Source organism: Lepisosteus platostomus, chromosome 4 (assembly GCF_059453375.1).
Source record: "Lepisosteus platostomus isolate fLepPlt1 chromosome 4, fLepPlt1.hap1, whole genome shotgun sequence".
Classification (NCBI taxonomy): Eukaryota; Metazoa; Chordata; class Actinopteri; order Semionotiformes; family Lepisosteidae; genus Lepisosteus; species Lepisosteus platostomus.
Genome location: NC_142614.1, coordinates 23,941,558 through 23,965,252, shown reverse-complemented (window position 1 = coordinate 23,965,252; position 23,695 = coordinate 23,941,558). Strand labels below are relative to the sequence as shown.

At 36.6% G+C, this 23,695-nt stretch overlaps 1 protein-coding gene across 1 annotated transcript in view; it reads left to right on the top strand.

The window, feature by feature from the left end:
* ttc33 (tetratricopeptide repeat domain 33) overlaps window positions 1-19,083 on the top strand; it is a 41,067-nt gene extending 21,984 nt beyond the window's left edge. Inside the window, exons 3-5 of the mRNA XM_088629114.1 lie at window positions 5,113-5,194; window positions 10,214-10,345; window positions 18,617-19,083. Coding sequence (XP_088485240.1) covers window positions 5,113-5,194; window positions 10,214-10,345; window positions 18,617-18,982 — 580 coding nt within the window. The 3' untranslated portion in view covers window positions 18,983-19,083. The remainder of the gene's footprint in view (window positions 1-5,112; window positions 5,195-10,213; window positions 10,346-18,616) is intronic.
* Window positions 19,084-23,695: the final 4,612 nt, after the last annotated feature.

Below are 23,695 nucleotides of genomic sequence, written 5' to 3'. Positions count from 1 at the left end.
AGAGATTTGAAACAATATATTGTGCAGGCTCCATCAAAAAGCTAGGAAATTCAACCCTACACCCCTTCAACATAATTTATTTTCCATCTTTTTTGGCAAAAGGAAAATACATCAACATGTTTCTGCAATCAAGCCTTCATCAGTACAACTAGTTATAATAAGAAAAAAAAGTCCCAGTCCTGGTCTTGAAGCACCACACATACCTGCTTGTTTTCCAGCCAAGCTTAATTACCTAACATCTTAATTGACCTAACAAGTTGCTTGGTTGTAATACTTGCAAATTTATTTTTTAACTCATATATTTGGAATTTTATTTTACATATGAAATACAGTAGTTAAAAGGAAATCTGAAACATTATAGAGCTGAAAACACTCAAACAGTTCAAATTAATCCTATTATTATGAAGGGTTCAATTGTGTAGCTGAGAGTTGACTGGAAGAAAAAACTGCAGGTGTGTAGTTTGGATGTGATTGAGAACTCCTGGCTTGGACTGCACAGAAAGTGTGACCCTTTCTGCTTACTCAAGGTTGAAAAGACCTTTTCAGTGTAACACTGCAACAGACTGCAACAAACTGCTTTATCAGAATGATCTTTGAAAAAGTCTCTGTGGAGTTTCTCTACAAAGTTGTGGAAACCACAGCAGAATGCATGAATCATAAAGTTAATAAACGACTTTTAATTGTTATTTTTGTGCATCGAAAATTAACATTTTTGCTCTCCAAACTCATTCCATGGGAATGTTACTGCAGTAAATAGTATATATATATATTTCTGAATAAGGCTCCACAGCCGAAGGTTGTGTTTTCTTTCTTCTTTTTTCAGCTTGGAATAAACCTATTACTTGTTCCTATATATATTTCTTAAATATACTATGGCAAACCTGGCCAGTTTACACTATAGCCAAGAAAATTTTATTTCCCTTTGGTATAGATATGTAATTAATCAATGGCAATACCGTATATATATACAGTATTGCAATGTATATATACATGAATCATGTATGAGCTCCTTTTTTTAAAGAGAAATATAATTTGTATTCATTTTTTATTTTAAATCTGGGGGACTATCCATCTCAAAACCCTCTACACTGCACAAGAACCCCCTCAGGACCCTCAGAAATGCGAATTCATCTCATTTGTGGATCTCTGGTCTTCCACTTCTACTCCAGAAAAAACTCCTGTAAAAGAAAACTGCATTGCTGTTACGGGTTATGCTTTTTTTCTCCTGGTACTGTTTGAATCATCTGGAGCCTTTGATTTTCAGAACATTGATTCCAGTTGGCTTCAGATTAGGAATGTTGGTTTGGAAAACTGCATTGTGTTGGTTCAACACATTTTTTATTGTATTGATCATATTGAGCGTTTCTCTTTCATCTGGGACAGAGTTCCTGGTCTTCATTACGAAATTAGTTTTACGGTAAATTATAGGAGTGTTGGAACTGACTATCAAATGGAGTGGACAGATCTGCCACTAGAAGGGAGTGGGATGACAAGCTGTCTAGCTAGTAAAAATGATTATGCGTTTTATTTTTGTTTGTTAATGGTGGTTGCTTGTCAACATGAGTTGCATGAACATCGGGATTTGTATTTCCTGCTGCACTGGGTAGCACTTGAAAGCCAATTGGGATTACAACATAATTGGAAACTTTCCTACCTTCTGAAAAAAACAAACACTTGTCTTTATGCGTCATAATAAAACTAAAAGCCACACAGACATGAGTCAGGGCAGCGTACTTGGTGAAGGATATGATCATTATTACATCCCTGATCAGATGTGTAGGAGTCAAAATGGTGCCACCCAGTAGTCCTGAGAAGCTCACCTGAAAACATTGCCAATTAGTTTATGAAACAGTCTGATGCTGATTAAACAAATCCCTAATTTTGAACTCAGATTGCTCAACTTGTGTAACTCTTATTCGTGCATCGCATATAGAAATTAAAAGGTTCTGGGGATCAGTCTTGCCTTTGCAGTTAATTAAACTGAAAATTCAAGTGACATAAGATAAGAAACACAGGATAAGCTTTTTATCAAGTCTGTACTAGACATGGACAGTGTTAATCCTTCTAAAGATCTGCAGTGGTTATGTGAATATTATAAACACATAAAACATTGTATATCCAGAACTGTTAGAGTAATTTGTGTCATTTTGTATTTCATAACAAGAATGACAGTCATATATAAATTTACCTGAAATAATTAAAAATGTTATTGTTTGCCAAATTCTGGAGAACCTCATATAAACAAGCAACCTATGTTGGAGTAGTCCCTAGTCTTTAAAAGCACGTGTAACATTCTTGAAACATTAATGTTCCAGGGATTGTAAATTTTATAAAAATATACCAGCAGATTTTGCACTGACCATGATTGTTTGAAAGGTAAATTCAGAATATAAGTGTCATTTATTGTATGTTATATGACAACAAGATTACAGGGTCATTCCATATGAAATCTATAAATATGTCTGTTTTTGACATCTCCCCCTTTGCTTTTATAAAAAAAAAATCCAGAAATGTTTGCCTAAGGGGGAATAATTGGACTATTATTTCTGGATCCAAATGATTAACCATTCAGAAAACAGAGGTGTACAAAGGTGACCCATTTTGGACTCACACCTTACTATCAGACATCCTTATCCTCATCACTGGTAAACATAGACAGCTGATTTTGGTATTGTTTTAAAGCTTATGAACAGAGTTGTCAAACCCATGTGTAATTCATGTTTAAATATAGTCACGAAAATATTGCCCTAAATGACTTGTTCACGTCTGCAATCGTATGAATTTGCAGAGGTTATTATAATAGTTGTTTATGTAGATTTATATTAGATTTGTAAAAACAGATGTAGGATTCATTATTCAAATTTCCTTTTAAGCTCTTCATTTTCATGTTTACAAACAAGGTAAATTCAGAACATTTATGTTAACTATTCTAGTGAATCCAACATCAGATTTTCTGAAGATGTAATTTTCCTTGGTATTTTTGGTAATATTCAGTAATTGTATAGTACATAATTATAAGGGTAAGGAATTACTTAGTGCATGTACCTTCTGTTGTGGTTTTACAAACATCTACAAATCACAGGTGATGCTCACCAGAAAAGTGTGTTTTGTGAAAAGGAACTTCACTTGGAGTTGATAGTTTGAAGTAATTCTACAGATCTGTGGTTTGATTTCATTTGTAGCACACACAAAATGTTGATTTAAGGTCTCATTGCTTTCACTCTAGCTGATAATAACTGATTTTTATTGACAGGAAGTTATGTTCGGTGATAAGAACCAGAATAAAGAGTGTTGTGCGTCAGATGCATCTAATTTTCCAAGTCTGTGTTAAGCAAATTTAATAAATAGGCCATGATGGGGGAAAAACAATGTTCAAAATATTTGTGTACATTCAAAACATCTGGTTTATTACAAAATATGAGTCACCCTGTGATAGCTGCCGGATAGCAAAAATGTGACAATTTTACTTATTTAGCATGTTAAACCTTTAATTTCACAGGTGGTTTTAAATTTTTGTTGCATCTTGTTGGTTTCAAACTTAGTTCCTTTTCTAAGTTTGTCCATTTCTGTTTTTGTTTTTGTATGTTTTTACTAAAATATTATCGCTGTCTGTGAAACCAGCTCATAATGCTGTAATTTAGTTTAATCTAAAAATCTGTAAAAATAAAAAAATAATGGAAAACCTTTTTTAGCATTGGGTGTTTTCTGGCATTGCATTGCATTTTTGTGTTTTTTTTTAATTATTTGTCTCCTCTTGAAATAAGGGGATAAATAAATAATTTTCCAAAGTGCTTGCAATAATACAACATATTTCCTTTCACATACCATCAGACTGGTTGTGTATTTGGAAACTTAAAAAAAACAGTGGCAGCAAAGGATTTTTATTGTGAATTGGCCAGATCCTTTCAGTCAAACTTGCAGCTTGTATGTTGGCTGTCTACACCAGGAGATTTCCTGGAAAATATTTTTTTCATGGTGAATCTTGTGAAGCACTTTGCTATCAAGATGTACAGTAGCTCTCCATATTCAATACCTTATAAGTATCCTTCTATGATAAGTGCTTCTTAATGATTTTGTCAAGAACTTTCTTTAAGATCACTGTAAAATAAAACCCATTTCAAAACTCACAATGGCCATTTTTTCTTTCTATAAAGGCAAATGAGTTGTGTGTAAATCAAACATTGTTTAAATCCATGCTGAAAGTGGGTGGCTTAGCAAACTTCGTAATTCAAGGGGCGATGGTGAGATTTTCTTTTGTTTTCCACAGAACTGTTAAACAAAATTAGCTCATGAGTACAAATTTAGACACACATGAAGACGGTGGTGGCTGATTGTTTCTTAAGGATTCAATCAGATTTGTGTGTGTAATACAACTAAACAAGTACAATAAATACCATCAGTACCTTCAAATTGAAAGTTTGTCAGAACAATTTTTAGAAAATTATCAAAATTCCCTATACCTTGGAGCAAACATTGACAAGCACACATTAATAACAAAATACTTAAGAGTATTGTTTGAAATAATGTAGAGGTACTGTATGTAGGGTTTTTCTACATTAACACCTACTTATTTACGATTTAAGAATGTAATTAAAAACACACATTTTTTATTGGGTGAATTCCATTACCACAATGCCACTTACATCCATGAATACAGGGAAGAGGCTGGAATGCAGGTAGCTGTTCCCTCATAATCAGTATATTAGTTTACATTGGCATGTGTGTTTAAAATTGGAAGTTGAAAGTTTATCTTCCTCTTTTAAAATAATAATGCCCTTTTTTATGAGCTTCCCCTCTATTTGCAGCTGTTTCCCATCATTCTTCATTTTTTAAACTACTACCATGTCTAGGTGATTAATGTGGTAATTGATTAAAAACAATTCAATTTTCTCTTAGTGTTTCATTGCATGTACTGCATCTTATACTAAATATCAAGTTTCCTTAAGTTCCTAAGGTACTTTCTGATAGACAGTGACATGTGTCTGTGTTGTAAAATTCATCACTATAGCAAAAGCTTCAGATCATTTCAAATAAGGGTCACTTTTCAATGTTCTGGAGGGAAAGTGGCCTGTGTACTGTATTGTGAATATCTGTTTTTTTATCCCAATGCAGGCACTGGGAAGCAATCAGAAGGTGGGAGGAAGCAATCCAGTTAACCCCAGAAGATGCTTGTCTTTATGAGATGAAATCACAGGTATATTTTTTAACAAGTAGACCAAGACTTACAGTCATACATCTCTAAAACTGATTGGCTCACTTCTTTTAGACGCTTCTCCAGAGCTCCTATCTTACTGTCTTGCTGACAGTCGTCTTTGTTTCCAGTCTTATTTTCTTTTGTTCACCCTACTCCTTCAGCGTTTTAGTCCATTTGGTGCACTATTGAAACAATCTGTCCTTCTCAGCTTTGGGTGGTAGTCCAACCGTTGTCCTGGGGATATAATAATAATAATAATAATAATAATAATAATAATAATAATAATAATTGCTTACACTTATATAGCCCTTTTCTTGACACTCCACTCAAAGCGCTTAACAGGTAATGGGGATCCCCTCCACCACCACCAATGTGCAGCATATGCCCATCATACTTATTACTCATACTCATACCACAGGAGCTTATTCCTGTTTTTGCATGGCTGAGGTTTGCAAAACCACCTGAATAAACCAGAGGATTTCTGGAATAATGTCCACTGAACAAATGAGACCAAAGTGGAGTTGTTTGGCCATAATGCAAAATGACATGTTTGGCAAAACCAAACACTGCATATCACCACATAAGAACCGTCAAGCGTGGTGGTGGAGGGGTGATGATTTGGGCCTACCCTGTAGCCACAGGACCTGGACACTTTACAATCATTGCGCCTACTGTGAATTCTTCTCTATACCAGGGCATTTTAGAGGAAAATGTGAGACTATCTGTCTAACAGCTAAAGCTTACCTTCGAAAGTGGATCATGCTACAGGACAATAGTCCAAAACACACCAGTAAATTTATAACTGAATGGCTGAAAAAGAAAAGGATCAGGATTTTGGAATGGCCAAATCAAAGTCCAGACCTTAACCCCATTCAGATGCTGTGTGGGGATCTAAAGAGAACTGTGCATAAACAAATGTCCTTAAACATCACCAATCTGAAGCAGTTTTGTAAGGACAAGTGGGCCTGAATTCTTCCTAGGCAATGTGAGAGACAGATAAACTATTGCAGGAAATGTTTACTTCAAGTTATTGCTGCTAAAGGGAGTTCCACATGTTACTGAATCATGGGGTGGACCTACTTTTTCACACAAGACTACTGAATGTTAGTTTTTCTTTGTTTAATAAATAATGACAAAGTAAAATTTGTGTGTTATCTGTCACTTGAGATTAGATTTATCTACTGTTCATGCTTCTTCAGGTGTGAAGAAGGCTCCACAGCCGAAACGTTGTGTTTCCTTTCTTCTCTTTTCAGCATGGAATAAACCTTTACTTTTTCCTTTGCAGACTGCGTGTGCTGACGCAGCTACCTAATTGAACTGCTATATATATATGTAGGTCAGTTTAATTAAATAAAGGTTTAGAGTAGGACTGTCTGGTTTCCTGTTCCTTATTGCCTTTATTGTAAATCAGAGCTCTTTCATAGTGATGCTTGCTTCAATTTATTTTTAGAATACATTAAAATGTTCTTCTGCGTAACTTTAAATACTGTACATATTGTAAATTTCACAATAAGTGTTTAGCTTGCAGTCCAAAACCGTAGTCTCATGCCGAGTTCTTCATTTCATTCCTGAGGACATAACAAAACTTGAGGAGTGTGCTGTTTTATTTTAAACAAACATGCTTAGAACAACATTGTTATGACGTGTTCAGACAAGTGAAGTTAAGAGCATGTGCATCATTTTGAAAAATACCAACAAGCAGACAACCCAGCTGAAGTAAAATAGTGCATTCATAATCACACTAAGATTTGCCGCAATTTGAAGTATCTTGTAAGAATAATAATACTACAAACAAATTTTGTGCTCAGCCATTTATCTGACAGATTCAAACAAATAAGTGAGTTTCAGAATGAGAATTGTTTTACCTCTTCCTTTAGAGATACAGTAAGTCAGTTATACATTTCTAATATCCTAACAACAGGAAATGCAGACCCTAAGCTCAGTGTTCAGCACTGATGCTACTTAAGCAGTCTGACTGCAACAGCAGTCTAGTTTAGTAATTTCTCTGTTATTTGCTGTCTAAAGTGAAACCAGATAGAGATTTGAGCATTTGATTTAGAGAGGTATTGGTATGTCGCTTTGAGAAAAGAAAAATACCAGACTTTAGCATTAATCATAATATAAGTGTCATTTATATAGCAATAAAGTGATCTTGTATACTAGTAGCAGTGTAATAAAAGTTGTTTACTTATTGCAGTTATTTAATCTGTAGTATAAAATTCATTATATTGTTTTTTAATGGCACCAGTTGGTGTCAGATCTGTAGAATTTGGGAACAGTATGTAGTTGTCATAGTCCCTCTTTTACCACACACGTTTACTAAAAGAACACTTTATCACTATGGACAAGAGAACATTAGTGAGGTAAAACCCTGTCTGGAATGGTGTATTGCAGGGCAGGATCACATTTTATGGAGAGTCAAGAATATGGACAAACCATATAAGGACAGGAAGAGGGTTATAGCCAAATACGCAGTCTATTAGCAGGAGGTATGCCAGACCTTGCTTTTGTTGAAATTAAACGAGACGGATGAATCAGTAACAGTTGTAAATGCCAGCTGAATTGATGGACTTTAGCATATGGCAGTTCTTGGTTGCATTCTGAAACTGTATCTTTCTAGTGCTGTTTCCCGTTCATTACCTACATTTTGGGAAATGTCAGAACAGACTGTACAGAACACTTTGGTCCGTTGTTTTAATTCTCTTCAGATTCCAAACAATAAAAGGAAGTTAAGATCTCTTTAAGTGACTGGATTTTTAAAGCAGTTGTGGCTAATTGTTAACATTGAAATGGCTGTCGGTATGAACTACTGTAAACATACATGCATTGTGCTTGGTGTTATGCAAGGTTTTAGTGCCCTTCTGCACAAAAGGTTGATATCAGAATTATTTACTTAGAATCCATGGTAAAAATGAACCACTAAACAGAGCTGTGAGAAAGTATTTGTCTGATTTTCTGCATTATTGCATATTTTTTACAGTGAATGTTATCAGATCTTCAACTTAAAACTATTAGACCCTAAGTGAACAAAAACCACAAAATTTTGATAGTTATTGGCTTTAATTATTAAAGGACATTATGCAGCACCCAGTACTCTGTGTGAAAAAGTAATTACTGGACTCAGTAACTGGTTACGCCACCTTAAGCAGCAATAACTACAGTCAGACATTTCCTGTAGTTATAGATCAGTCTCTCACAGAGCTGTGGAGGATTTGTGGCCCACTCCTCCATGCAGAACTGCTTCAGCTCGTGACATTTGTGGGTTGTGGAACATGAACTGCTCTTTTCAGGTGCAGCCACAACATCTCAATAGGGTTTATGCCTGGACTTTGACTAGGCCATTCCAAAACTAAGTTTCCTGTTCTTCAACCATTCTGATGTAGAATTCTCTGATCCAGGGCAGAATTCATGGTTCCTTCAATGATGGCGAGTAGTAAGGATGCCCCACAGCATCCTTAAACCATGATGCTACCACCACCATGCTTGACTATTGGTATGAGGTTCTTATTGTGGAATGCAGTGTTTGGCTTCTGCCAGTCATGAGAGGGCCCATGTCAGCCAAAAAGTTTGACTCATTTGTACATAGAACATTGTTCCAGAACTCTCGAGGATCATTCAGATGCCTTTTGGCAAACCTGAGGTGAGCACTTATGATCTTTGGATGGGATGCTGTAAGGTTCTTTTTGACTTCCTGGACAATTGCTTTTGGAGAGAATTGGGCAGGATGGACACTCCGGGGAAGATTCACTACTGTCCCAAACTTTCTCCATTTGAACCATTTGGCTCTGGCTGTGCCTTAGAAATGGATCTGTAACCCTTTCTAGACTGATAGACATCAACAGCTTTTTTTCTGGAGGCTTTCGGGCATTTCATTTGATCGTGGCATGATGTGCGCTTAGAACCTGTGTGCTGACCTTCATTCTGATGCTAAGGGTCAAAGTTAATCAGATTTATAGTGGGCGGGGCTGGCATAAAACAGGCCTGATTGTTAACCAAAGTATTCAAACAGCTGACCCTAACTATTTCTTTAATTGGGTGGAGTTCACTTGGGGGCAGTAATGTTTTCACTATTGAAGATTGCATGTTTGATTACCTTGCACACCAAACAGATGAAAGAAGCGTGAAACTGTGGTGTCATTTTCTCCTGGACTGTTTTTTATTTCACTATAACCCACAAAAACATCTGACTACATTCACTAGGAAAAATGTGCAAATACGCAGAAAATCAGACAGTGGGCAAATACCTTTTCACTGCATTGTATTGTATAAATCAGGATTTCATTTGAGAAACTTTTTTAAATTTTCATTATACTTGATCATTCTTTTTAATACGGTATACAATAACTGCAGAGTATTTTGATTTCAGGTATTGCTTTCATGTCTTCATTGAAAATACAATATTTAGGATTGTATTTCATGGCTACGATTCCATGCTAACACTACAATATAAAGAATGCGTTAAACCACTGCTTGTGAAAAAAGAATAAAATGTAGGGCGGTATATAGACTAGCGATGATAATTATTTTTTAACTTTATTTTTCCTCCTTAACACTGATAATGTGATGACTGCAGGTGTCATTACTGAGGAAAAAAAAACATGTGTTAATTGCTTTTTTTTCCCTCATACTTCATGTGGAAGAGTTTACATTCCTCTAAATTCACAATGTTTTGCTTGAGAAACTAAAAAACAAACAAACAAAAAAACTTATATTACACAACAGCCAGCCTAGAAATATCTGGAAAAAGCAATACATTTGTACCTATATCTGATTTCAAAGATTTTTACATATAAATTATATAAATGAATACATATTCATTTTCCCTGATTGAGACTGTACCCAACCTCAATTTCCCGTTAATGGTTATGATTTTGAAAATAAGCTCAGTTGTCAATCTGCAGATAGTGGAGACCAAAGCAGTACTGCCAGACTAATGTTTCTGTTTTAAAGCCTCTTTCCTCATAGTGGGAAGTGTGAGCTGTTGTTCAGATCTTTTCTTGTGCACACTCTCTCCTCCAGGTGCTGACCTTCTTAAAGGAAGTGTTCCCTGCGGTACAGGCAGCAGAGATGGCCGTACGCCTCAGCCCCCGCTGGTGGGAGTCCTGGCAGACTCTGGGACGGGCACAGCTCAGTCTGGGAGAAGTGGATCTGGTGAGCTCATGTTGGAATCTTAAAGCTACACCATCAGATTAGCATTGATTAACATTGAACATATCAAAAAGTAGGTATTTGCGAGGCGAATTTCTGAGTGCATGCCCAGATTTATTTCAGCAGTGAAGTCCCGATTTCCCAGACTCATAGTGTCAGATTTTTAATAACAATAATAATAATAATAATAATAATAATAATAATAATAATAATAATAATAATAATAATTGCTTACACTTATATAAAGATTTTCTGAACACTCCACTCAAAGCACTTTACAGGTAATGGGGACTCCCCTCCACCAATGTGCAGCATCCACCTGGATGATGGGACGGCAGCCATAGTGCACCAGAACGCTCACCACACATCAGCTATCAGTGGGGAGGAGAGCAGAGTAATGAAGCCAATTCATAGATGGGGATTATTAGGAGGCCATGATTGGTAAGGGCCAATGGGAAATTTGCCGGGGTTACACCCCTACTCTTTTCGAGAAACGCCCTGGGATTTTTAATGACCACAGAGATTCAGAACCTCGGTTTTACGTCTCATCCGAAGGACGGCGACTGTATACAGTATAGTGTCCCCGTCACTATACTGGGGCATTAGGACCCACCTGGACTGCAGGGTGAGCGACCCCTGCTGGCCCCACTGAACCATGTCTCTGAGTTATGTGGTATTAGTATAACAAGCTCAGAAGAGAGGTGATGGGTTAAAAAGCGAGACAAGAACACATCGATTAAAAAAAAACTGTCAGGAGTCTGTGACCCTGGGAAATATCAATTCCCAAACCACCTAGAATTATACCAGAAATAATTTGTCTTATTTGAGCTGTCTGTTTCATTAGAAGCACAGTTAAAAAAACAGCAGAATGCCTAGTAATTCAAATTCACATCTAAGTTTTTGTTACCTATGAAATATGGCAGGTTTGAAAAAATGTACAAGCACATACTGTAAACATACAAGACTAATGAGGCACTGGAAGCCAGGAGATGTGTGATTGTTTTAGGCTATTATTAATTATAGCCTGTTCACTGAAATACATAATATCTTTGCATAGTTTTCTCCATGTAATTACCATATGTTTCTAGCTTTGTTCCAAACTTTGCATTACAGTGAATATCTCCCTCACAAACCAGTGCTTTAAAGTCTCCGACCCTTAAATATTAATTTAAAAAGAGTTTAAAAAGTTAGCTAACATCTCGAAATGAACTAGCCAAGGAGACTAGAAAGTGAATAAATCCAAAGATGACGACAAAAATTAACACAGTTTAAGCTGTTTTCTCCATATATAGGGACCACGAGCTAAAAACTGTGCTGAATGCAACAAACTCCATTACCAATATGAGATAACAAAATTAGGAGATCCCTGAAATAACACATTATGGGGAAAAAACTGCCAATTAATTTATATTAGAATACTGTAAGGTTTTCCAAATTGACCCATTTCAAATAGCATTGAAATCCCAGCTGCCTTGGACTGCACATCTAAGACACATGGATTTATTTGACTTTCAAAAAAAACCTCAGAGCAAATTAGGGCAATAGACATTTCACAGTTCTAAATCTGCTGCACTCTGAAAAAAGTCAAGGTACATCTAGCACTACAGTACATCTGCACCTGAAGTTCATTTGCTATAAACCATTCATATATCTAATGGAGATTGTTACAAAATCAGATGAATAAAATAAATGATTAGTCCAGATAAGCAGGTATTATAGAGAGCTTAACTAAGAGTATGTTCTACATTCTAGAGTGACAGCATTGTTTTGCTGTCTTTTTGAGAGATACTTTGTAATATTTTATCATAATCAAGTACTGACAATCGTGCATTTTGTTATGCAGGACCTTTTTTCTTTGTTTTCAGTATTGTCTTCCTTGGAAGTTGCAGTTCATTGAAACGCACAGCATGAAAACAAGATCCAAAGATAACTTAAAGCACGTTGCTTATCTTTTAGTCTTTTAGAGTGCAGTCATGTAATTCAGTTCATTAAGCAATTCTTCGAATATTCACCAAAATAACCCATGTGCGGTAGTGTTCTGAATCACGGCTTTTACACTGATACTTCTACTCTTCTTTTAGAGCCAACAGTCTTCAGTTCCTGTTAAGCACATTGAGATAAGCAAAATGAAAAAGAGTTTTATAAATATGTATTAGTCAAACACTTTTGTAACCTTAGATTTTAATAACAGAGCTTCAGTCCACATCTGTAATAAAGTCGAGAGATTTTTGTAAAATTGTGTTTTGCCAGCATATTATATAATGTGATATCTGACCTAGTTAACTGATACCTAACTACTTACTGAAAATTCCTGGAATCTTGTTCTAAAAGTAATTAGTAGCATTGTCTTCTGTGGAAATGAGTACATGTGAAATGGATATGTATTTCAACAGTGGTAACAGGTTGACCTTTTCCAGCACAGAAGCTCACACTGGCTTGTAAAATAAGCACACAGGTCAGATCTCAGTCAGCACTTGCTTCTCTTGAGATTGCCTGAGAACTTCACAGTCCACAGCTGAAGGTTCCCATTGCAACTCTAGTTAAAATATTCCATGAGCCACCATTAAAAAAAGAATACCTAGATTCTCCATGGGGTTGTGTAATTAAATGTAAGTGTAAGTAAATGGCTGACTCTTACCTTAATGCTTTTTCCTTTTCTCAGTAACAACTCTTGAATCATCTTCTAATGAATTCCAACTGATGTACTTTCTTAATCTGATTGAATGCATCTCCTTAATGACATTCAACTTGACATGCTTTTACTTTTTATCATCTTCTTCATGCCATATTTGTTTTTTTATTATGCATGTATTTTCAGTAACAGTGTTATACTTATAGAATCCAGAGAGCCAGATTAACCTCATTGGCACAAGGCAGAACTACTCCCTGCAAGGGATGCCAGACCATGTCAGGACAGTGTTTGGTTATTTATTTGTACAAGAAAAAAAGTGCAAGCAATGGAAAATATGGTTAACGTATATTTTCTGGAACTGTGTTTTGACCATAATTATTAAAAAAGGCCAAATTTGTGCCCATGAATGAGAAGACACTCAATTCAAGGTTTTATGCATTATGATGAGTAATGCATCATAAAAATATTAAAATATGACATGTGTATCATATTATTTGCATAATTATCTCGATGTGTCGAAACAGACCTACTGTCAAGAGAAATATTGTTGTGAGTAATGGGACCTGTAGGTTATTGCACCTCTTCTGGGCGGAGCGGTGGCTCTGTGGCTAAGGATCTGCGCCTGTGACCGGAAGGTTGCCGGTTCAAATCCCGTGGCTGGCAGAGGAATCCTACTCCGTTGGGCCCTGAGCAAGGCCCTTAACCCCAACTGCTCCAGGGGCGCTGTACAATGGCAGACCCTGCGCTCTGACCCCAAGCTTCTCTCCCTGTCTCTGTGTCTGTGTCTCCCTGGAGAAAAGCTGGGGTATGCGAAAAGACACATTCCTAATGCAAGAAATTGTATAGGGCTAATAAAGAAACATTATTATTATTATTATTATTTATTCCTGATAATTCAGTATTTTGTTGTGCAGGAGTTTTCAAATAGTTTTGAGTGTCATTTTAAATAAACCATTTTGCAGTGGCTAAGTGTCATCCTCAGTACAGTTGCCTACATTTACCCTTATGTCTTTTTGAAACACATATTTCTTCCTGCATGAGCTACAGTATACATCTCTTTTTAAGAGCACAACTGCTCCTAGCTTTTTTTTTGGGACTCAGGGTGGCTTTCTATTGCTTTATAGTATGAAATTTAATATTTTGTGGCTATATCACAATACTCATGTCTGCTTAATTATCTTAAGCAAGCTAATACATATTTTTTCCAGGACACAGCTAACCATATTATATGGTTATTTCATCATAGCCATACGGCATTCTTCAAAATTGTCATTTTCAGTAATAAAGTATGCAGCAGTGCATATTGACGTAACTGTCTTGGCATGACTCTAGATTTTCTGATTTTTATTAGACTAAAGTATTTGCCCAAACGGTTTAGTGTTTTGAAAGAGATATTGCTTGTATAAATGTTTATTGCCATAACTGTCAGTGAGTTTTACCAATCTGTGAATTTACTTAGAATTTACTCTCGCCAAATGAGAAAAAGTAATTTGGCCCGTCTGGTTAATTGATCTGAGGATCTCAACCAGCTGCTTCTTGAATGAAGCCAGGCTGTCAGATTAGACGATATTCTGTTGATTCCCCACACTGTCTAGAAAATCTACATAAAACAACTAAGTCTTTTTCAAAGATAGCTTATGGAAGCAAAATGTTTCCATTAAATGCCGTCTGTCATGTGTTTGCCCAGTTGTGAATCCTGTCAAAATATATTTTTCCGTTTCCATTACAGTGTTTACTAATCCTCCTATTTTGGCATCATCTGCAAATTTGACTAGTTTACTAGCCATCACAAACTTGGGATCATTCCTTTGAATAAGAAAGAGCAGTGTTCCTAATACAGATCCCCGTGGTCCTCCAGTAACGTTGCTACATAATGGCTTCATAATCCGTTCATAACTGCTACACAAATGCTATAAATGATGCTAAAGAAAATGTCATGACCTCTTATGCACGTTGTGTCATTTGCACATGTCCTTATACGCAATATGCATGTGATTATAACGTCTTGTGTAGCAGTTCCGAAGGGATTATGCTGCAGCATTCAACGGAAGCATTTGCTCTGCTGAGCTTCCAGATTTTTGCATGGAAGTAACTGCTTTGGCGATGTGATGTTAGGTGGTGCTGTAAAAACACTCTGTCTCTGTTGACAGCCTGAGAGAAGCTCCTTTCTCTCTCAATGTTCCCTATGTTAGAACATTGGTGATTAGCGGTGTGAACCTCTATTAATATGAGATTAGCTAGTTCCTTCAACTCATCTGTGATGGAGTGCTCTGTTTGTTCCTGAGGATTTAGATTTCATAGCAGGTTTTACAAATACAGTCAAGAACTATATGTTCATATCCAGTCTGGCTCTCCACCTGTTATTCATATATAATCTTTTCTCACCTTTAGCACACAATGGCTTCCACTGGGTCTCCAGTACTGAAATAAAATTGTACATGAAAGTGATTCTGACTCTTTGGACCTTTACTTCAGTTCTGCTTCCTGCTAAAATGCTGATTTTTTATTTTCCTATTTTGTTTTGTAAAACAACATGTCCTTTGAAGAGTCTGTGTAACACTAATCCAAGTTTTAAAAGTGCCACAAATAAATATATAAAAATAAATATTCCTCTCCCCTAATGATAGGGATGCTTTAATTGTTTCTGTGTAACTACTCAAAGACGTTCTGAGAACTTTATACAAAGATCTGCCATATTTAGGTACACCAGTGTAGTGTAGACCCAGTCTGGGTGAAACTGGTACAATTTGATTTCAAGGTGTGTCAGCAGTTTATGCCATCATTTTATAAAGTTTTATGAATTTTATAAATTCATTTTCACGATTTAGCACAACCTTTACATACATTTTTATCATTTTTATTTGATGCATAATGAAAATCATTTTGTAGTCTTCTTCTTTGGCAACTGCTGTTAGCTGAAATGAAAGGTATTAGGAGCCCATTCAGGACCAAACCTTTTCTGCACAGCTGTTAATATTTTAATTTTTTGTAGGTTTTTATTACAGCTTGTGCTGTTAAAATCCAAGGTGAAAACGGGTGTGTGTATTTAACTCCTTGCCTTTCCTGGTTGACAATTTCTGTTGCGAACAAGGTGTTAGAAAATGTAACCAAAACAACTGTCTGCAATAAATGAAGACCAGGTCTAGTCACATTTTGGCCTATGAGGCTGTTGTGGCAAAACTGCTTCTGAGATTTATAAGAAACACCATAGCTTTGATAGGAATTAACAAGCAGGCATACGCTGCAGTCCTCGAGATCTGAGTCTGTCTACAATTGCTCTGACAATTTTTTTTTAGTTTGCGGACAGGCAAAACCGAAAAAAGCTTTTGAGCTTTTTGTAGTGTATGATTAATTTCTGAATGATTTCAGTCTATTGCTGAACACTGTGATAATGACAATTGCAGTGTGATGCTGCTTCAGCAAAAGATAATGTTCTGTGTTGTTTTTTTAAGTAAAATAACTGCAGTGTAACCGGGTTGTTTCACTTCTAAAATTCTGAACAAACCACTCTCGCACTACAATGCACATATAGTGTGTCACATAAGTCTTACATTTCTACACAGCTTAGAAATCACTTTCTGTTTAAACATTAATTTGTTTTTCCTTTTAAAAAAAAAGTCTTGAAATTTACCTTACAATACTAGAAGATGATTAATAAATAATGCCTTAAGCAATTTGCAAAGGAATTTTATTTGGTTCTTTGTTCATCTTTGGTTGCTAATATCAGGATCTGCCTTGAATATGATTTAAAAATGTTATTTGTGCTTATTCAGCTTTTGGCTGACACTTATGGCTGGGGGCAGTTTGTATAAAGTCTGCTCCTGTTGCATCTTGTTCATATCTAATGCATCTCGATGTGGTTTAAAAGTATTTTCCCAGTAACTTTTTGGCAATCATTGCGTGCTGTTTTCCATCGACATAATGAACATACATTTCAAAATCTAAAAGGTGTAAAATCACTCAAGTTTTAAAAATGTAAATTTTTTTATTGAAAATGGGTAGACATATAAATTTTACACAATTATCCTCACTTAAATTGAACAGTGTGTGATAATCCTTGATGGAGCTTTAGTTATTCTCTAATGGAAAGGTAAGTTAGACATGGTTGAACTTATTTTTGAAAAGTATTTATCTGCTCTGTGAATTACAGGTTTAAAATGCCATTTTAACCTATTTAAAACTTTATAAAAGAAGACAGCCTGTTTCGTTAAGTGTACACCACAAATATGTACTGAATTTTAATTTTATACTCCTCTCCAGTTACCACAAATGTTCATCCAATAGCCATGCGGGTATCTTGGAAGCCAGATAAGATCTTGCAGTTGTTTTTCAGTATTGTTTTTCTTTTTTTGGTTTTATGCTTCCTAGATCAGCAAAGCTGTAACTTGGACACTTTACAGTTTTAAATATTTTTCTTTACACAAAGCCATTTTGCTCTGCCGTTTAAAAAAAAAAAGACAGACTTACATTTTAAGTATCTCTTGCTACCCAAACCTTTATGGCTTCCAAACAATACATTTCATTAAGCTAAATTTTTTTCTGTAAAACATCTGAATTTCTGTCGAGAAACAGAACATATAAGGAACTAAACCATGCTAGAAAATAATTTTTTATCTTTCAGGGAATGCTTCAAAAAGTGCAGAAGCTCACTTCAGGAAGACCTTTAGGCACCACTTAAGTTCTTCTAATGCTATTATGTTTGTCCTGTACTTGTACTGTGATATTAAAAATGCTGTCATCCAAACACGTAACTGGGCCGTCATATGCATATGACTTTGTGATACTTTCATCTGCCTTTGAGACAATGAGTTTTAGCCATGGTTGTAGATGCATACAGTAGATGCACAAACACACATGTACACTGTGTTTGGGTTATTTTACTTCAGCATTTTTCCAACCGTTTGTTTGATAATGTGGCCTCATTGACTGTACAGCAATGGATTAAAAAATAACTTTAATATTTTGTTTGAAATACTAAAAAACTGAATGTTTTTCTCACAGAACCATGAATTTGCTGTCTTAAATGTACTACTGTACTGTATGTGCTCATCCAAATCTGATTGAGCGATCAGTTCTGTTGATATATTGGAAATTGGCCTTGGAAACAATGCATGCATACAGTCTTTCTCATAGATGTTATCAAAAGTTATCTTTTTGTGTTTTTTCCTTTAACATAAGTGGTTTTTGTTATTAGAAAACCACCCTGCATACCTATTTCCAGTCTGTCATGACTGCTTTCAACTTCCATACTGAGCTCTCTTTTAGTACTGGATGTATAAATTGATCCTTTTCTGCAGGTAATTAGTTTAGACGCCACTGTAATAGTAACTCAAATGCTCTCAAATGCTATGCTTGGAAAAGCAGTGAACCTATTATTAAAAGCAATTCATTATTTAACTTCAGAAATATTTGGTATGGGATTTCCTAAGAATGAGATCATTTTAGCTCTCATGACTCAGGTACATAAAGATTTGATAACTTTTTAATATTGAGCGACAAGTTAAGAATGCACAAATCCCGATGTTTGCTGCATTAACTTTTAATTACACTCTAATGTGTAGGTTTAAGTATGTTGTTCTTGCTGATTTTGAGAAGTACTTAACAACTGAAATGACAGGTGAGGGGTGTCTCCCACCACACAGGCAGTGAAGAGCTTCCAGGTCGCGATTCACCTCTTTCCTACGGACCGCTCCCTCTGGGAAGAGGACCTGTCCTGGGCCATGAAGCTCCAGAAGCAGCGCAGAGCCATCGAGGAGCAGGCCAGGCTGGAAGAGGAGACTGCCAAGCAGTTGCTTGCTGCTCCAGAACTTATCCCAGACTACGATTTTGAGAGCGAGGAGGTGGTGGCTGCCTGTGCTGCCGTAGCTGAGAGGCAAAAGGAGTATGAGAAACTCAAGAACAAAACTGTCTTTGTTTCCGAGTCTGGCACTGTTGAAACTGTCTGTGAGAGTAAGGACAGTAGTACAGTGCCTTCTCATCAGCTGTTTGTCAAAGCACGTGGACTGTGACCTCTTTTATCCTGGTCAAAAGGATTAACTGTATTGATTGTAATGATTTACTTTTTTCTTAATATTAAGTTTTATTAAATTGTTGGAAATTAATGTTGTAATTTATGCATACTTCTCGTGATTTTGAACTGCTGACAGGAATAGTCCAGTTATATTTGAGGTGTTTTTAAAGAAGGTTTTCACATATATGTTCTTATTTCCCCGGGATTGAAAGAAGTATAGAAGAGCTGGCTAAAGCAGGCGAAGGTAGCCTCATTATGGGACTGAAAAGGGAAAGTTTTGTGTTGTCCGTTGATTCAACTTTCTTTTTAGTTGCTTCTTAATCTATGCCCCAAATTTGGTGTCCCCAGTTGCTGTTCGGCTTGACTCATCAAATTCATTTTTGTTCAGAAAGGAGGAATCCAAACTATCACATACTCGCTCTGAGAACCGTTGTTAAGAAAGTCCCTTTTTTTTGCTGTCTGGTCCTAGGGTGAGTAAAGCAGAAATTTTGTACCAGCTAGAGGTCAAACACAGATGCAACAGACAGCTCTGAATCTAAGAGATATCAAGCTGGAAAAGGAATTAATATTTCACAGCAAAGTGAAGATTCTCCTGATGACCCTACTCCAGCAGCCATGACAACACTCAGTGACACACTGTTTTGCATCATCACTAAAGCGTGATGCTACTCAGGTAGTTCCAGTTTAGGACTCATCTTGTTCTCCAACAAGGCCACTTACTTGCCACTCAGAAGCTAACTATTAATTTTGATTTCCAAAATTTGAATTGTACTATGATTTTTATTTTTCAAAAACTCAAAAAAGCCTATATGTGTATTATGCTTAGCTGACTATATCACATATCTTTTGTATCGGTCTGTTTCGTAATAATTCACTGTGCTTATATCATGAAAATCAGGTATCATGGTGCTGCTACAATGGTTTCTCTAACCAGGACTGTTCATCATATTGTATTTTGTTTTAAGATAATTAAAACATAGATAATTTGCTTTTACTTGTTCCTAAAGAGAAATGTCTCAGCAGCTGAAAAGTCAGCAAACTTTGATGATCACACTGTTTTTAACTAGGCAGAAACTTGTAATGCAAAAAACACAATATAGGATTTAAAACGGATTGTTGATTTTTCTATATGAAAACAAGTTAATTTCAATAAATATGAAAAATTTTGATTTTGATTGTTTCACAGACTTGTGTTCATAAGCTAGACATTTTGAATACCCTTCACAGAAGAATACCTTCTTCAGATGCTAATCGGTATGATTTTTTTTACTCATTTGAAATACAGTCAGTTTTCAGTTTCATCAATGTGAGCAAGAAATTTCAGGTCCCTGGCACATCTGCTTAGTGTATCAGTTGCAGATGGAAACATCTGATTTATATCAGTGCAGAAAAACATTTATTTTTTCTATTTCTGTATTTAAGACCATCTGATAATAATGTTTCTTTATTAGCCCTATACAATTTCTTGCATTAGGAATTCATCTTTTCACATACCCCAGCTTTTCACATACCCTTGTCACATTTCTCCATTGAGACACAGAGAGAAGCTTGGGGTCAGAGCACAGCGTCTGCCATTGTACGGCACCCCTGGAGCAGTTGGGGTTAAGGGCCCAATGGAGTAGGATTCCTCTGCCGGCCATGGGATTTGAACCGGCAACCTTCCAGTCACAGGCGCAGATCCTTAGCCACAGAGCCACTGCTCCGCCCATATCTGTATATATGAGGTGGGTAGCTGCATCAGCATACGTAGGCTGCAAAGGAACAAGTAATAGGTTTATTCCATGATGAAAAAAAGAAGAAAAAGAACACAACGTTTCGGCCGTGGAGCCTTCTTCAGGTTGTGTTCTCTTTCTTCTTTTTTTCAGCATGGAATATACCTATTACTTGTTCCTCTGTATATATGAGTTAATATTTCAAGACTTTGACATAAGATAAGATCACTTTATTAACCATATACAATTTCTTGCATTAACAATTTGTCTTTTCACATATCCCAGCTTGCTCTCTGTGAGACACACAGACAGGGACAGAGAAGCTTGGGGTCAAAGAGTTGGAGCTTTAACTCTGTTGTCTTGACTAAGTTCCAGTCTTGTACAATCTGTCCTCCCTAAGAAGTTCTTCCTTAATTCAATAGTTAAAACAGTTTCTCACTTCTCTACCAGATCTGGTATGTAGTGGGGCTGTTGGTGATCATATGTAATATGGTTGCTGCACATCACATAGGTGGCTGCTACACGTCAGAGGTTATTACATAGAGTATAGTGTTACATACATTATAGGGTTCATTGCCTACACGTAAAGTACTATGATATTTGACAATATTACCTAATAACAGTAGTAACTCTGCTTTAATGCTCTTTTAGAAATCAGATTCTGAACTTCTTAGAAACGTTTGTTTTCGGAATAGGTTGGCTGTGAACTAGATGTCTCTAATAACATGTTTGAATTGTGGGTTTTAATACTCTCCAAAAATCACTTTTGATGTAATTACCCTCCGAACAATTTGGTCTGCATACTTTAAGGGTTGGAACAGTTTGGCTCAGGCTACATCAGTGAACTGTTAACCCCATATACGCCTACACATTGTGCTCTTTAGACTCCTGACTCCAGGTTCTGAGAACTGGGGAACCAGGAGTTTTGCTCTGATATGTTCCTCATCATATACTTATAAAGCACCATGGAAGGTGCTCTATAAATAAAGATTATTATTAGTTTCTCATTTTTAGAAGGTTAGGTTTTGTGGTTTGCAAATAACTTGGAGAAAATAAGGAAGATTTATGTTGTACAAAATCTAAAACAATGTTATGTATATATGGTTAAACCAACAGAAGACATCCATCAAAAAAGCTAAATGCTGAATGCTTGGGAAGAATACAGTATACACAGTAATAAAATGCAGTATTGTGGCGCACAAGATATCATGAGGATTGAACAGTGTGCCAGCAGTATGCAGTTGCAGCCAGAATGTTAACTGAAGACAAGTTTTGTTTTTCTTCATTGAAATATGCCATTTAACATCCAGATAACATCCAGTACTGAGACAGGAACAAGTCTTTAAGATGTACTTAAAAAAAAAAATATTTGTCACATTGACCCTCACAATTTAGGTCTAGTTAAAACCGTCAGACATTTTATTTGGCCATGCACAAAAAACAATACTAACATTTTTATTTGAAACACTATATCTAAGAGATGTTATACTTGGAAGGACCGAGAGGAATGAATCAGCTAATCCATTTTCTTCAAACTCATGTTATTCGCTTTCAGATTATGGATGATAACCCTGCTGTGGGGACTGCTGGTGCATAATGGCTGCTGTGCTGTAACAAAGGTCAGTGTTTCCTGTGGATCCTGCTGGATGAGAAGCACTGTACAAATGTAATTAATTTATTATTATTTCTTGTGAAGCCACTCAGAAGTCCAGTCATTGAGTTCCATTGGCCATTATGAAGCCAGTCATCTAGAAATGTGTGGATTTTCCAGAGGGCAGTGTGTCTTTTCCATGTTCTGCCAATGTCCTCCACCTTCTTACCTCTTAAATACAGCAAGATACATCTGTAGTTGTACCATCTGTACCACGCTGAAAAGAGAAGAGAGTAAACACAATGTTGTGGCTGTGAAGCCTTCTTCAGGTGTGAGAAAGACAAGGCAGACAGCAAAGATTAAATAGCACAGAAGAACAAAAGTTGGGAGAGGGGAGGAGGCAGAGAGGCCACTCAGGAAGTGCAAAGTGGAGAGGGTTGAAGAAAGGAGTAAAGTCAAAACCTGCATGAGAATAGAGAAGATTACACGAAAATAAGTTGGTCACTGAGAGAAGGGGAATGGTGTGAATGAGTTTCGTTTCTGTTGTTCTTCTGCTATGGGAGTTGAGAAACCCTTCTTTGAGAACAGACAGAGAGATCAGTGTGATCATGGCCATCTGAGGTGAAATGAGAAACTATGGGCTTGGAGAAATCTTAAATCTTATATAAAAATAATATATATAAAAATAAAGTATATAAAAGTATATAAAAATAAACCTTATATATTTAAATATATTTATCATGTGGTCAATTGTACTAGCTGATGAAGGTAGCAGCCATATCACCCTGCAACTCAACAACAGGCAACCCACTGAAGCTAAGCAGGTGTGAGCCTGGTCAGTACCTGGATGGGAGACCTCCTGGGAAAAACTAAGCTTGCTGCTGGAAGAGGTGTTAGTGGGGCCAGCAGGGGGCGCTCACCCTGCAGTCCATGTGGGTCTTAATGCCCCAGTATAGTGACGGGGACACTATACTGTAAACAGGCGCCGTCCTTCAGATGAGGCGTAAAACCGAGGTCCTGACTCTCTGTGGTCATAAAAAATCCCAGGGCGTCTCTCGAAAGGAGTAGGGGTGTAACCCCGGTGTCCTGGCCAAATTTCCCATCGGCCCTTACCAATCATGGCCTCCTAATAATCCCCCACTATGAATTGGCTTCATTACTCTACTCTCCTCCCCACTGATAGCTGATGTGTGGTGAGCGTTCTGGTGCACTATGGCTGCCGTCGCGTCATCCAGGTGGATGCTGCACATTGGTGGTGGAAGGGAGTCCCCATTACCTGTAAAGCGCTTTGAGTGGAGTGTCCAGAAAAGCTATATAAGTCTAAGCAATTATAATTATTATTATTAAGGTTTCTGTAAGAAATGTAGTGTTTTAGAATCTATATTTTAGTAGTTCTGTGTTATGATAA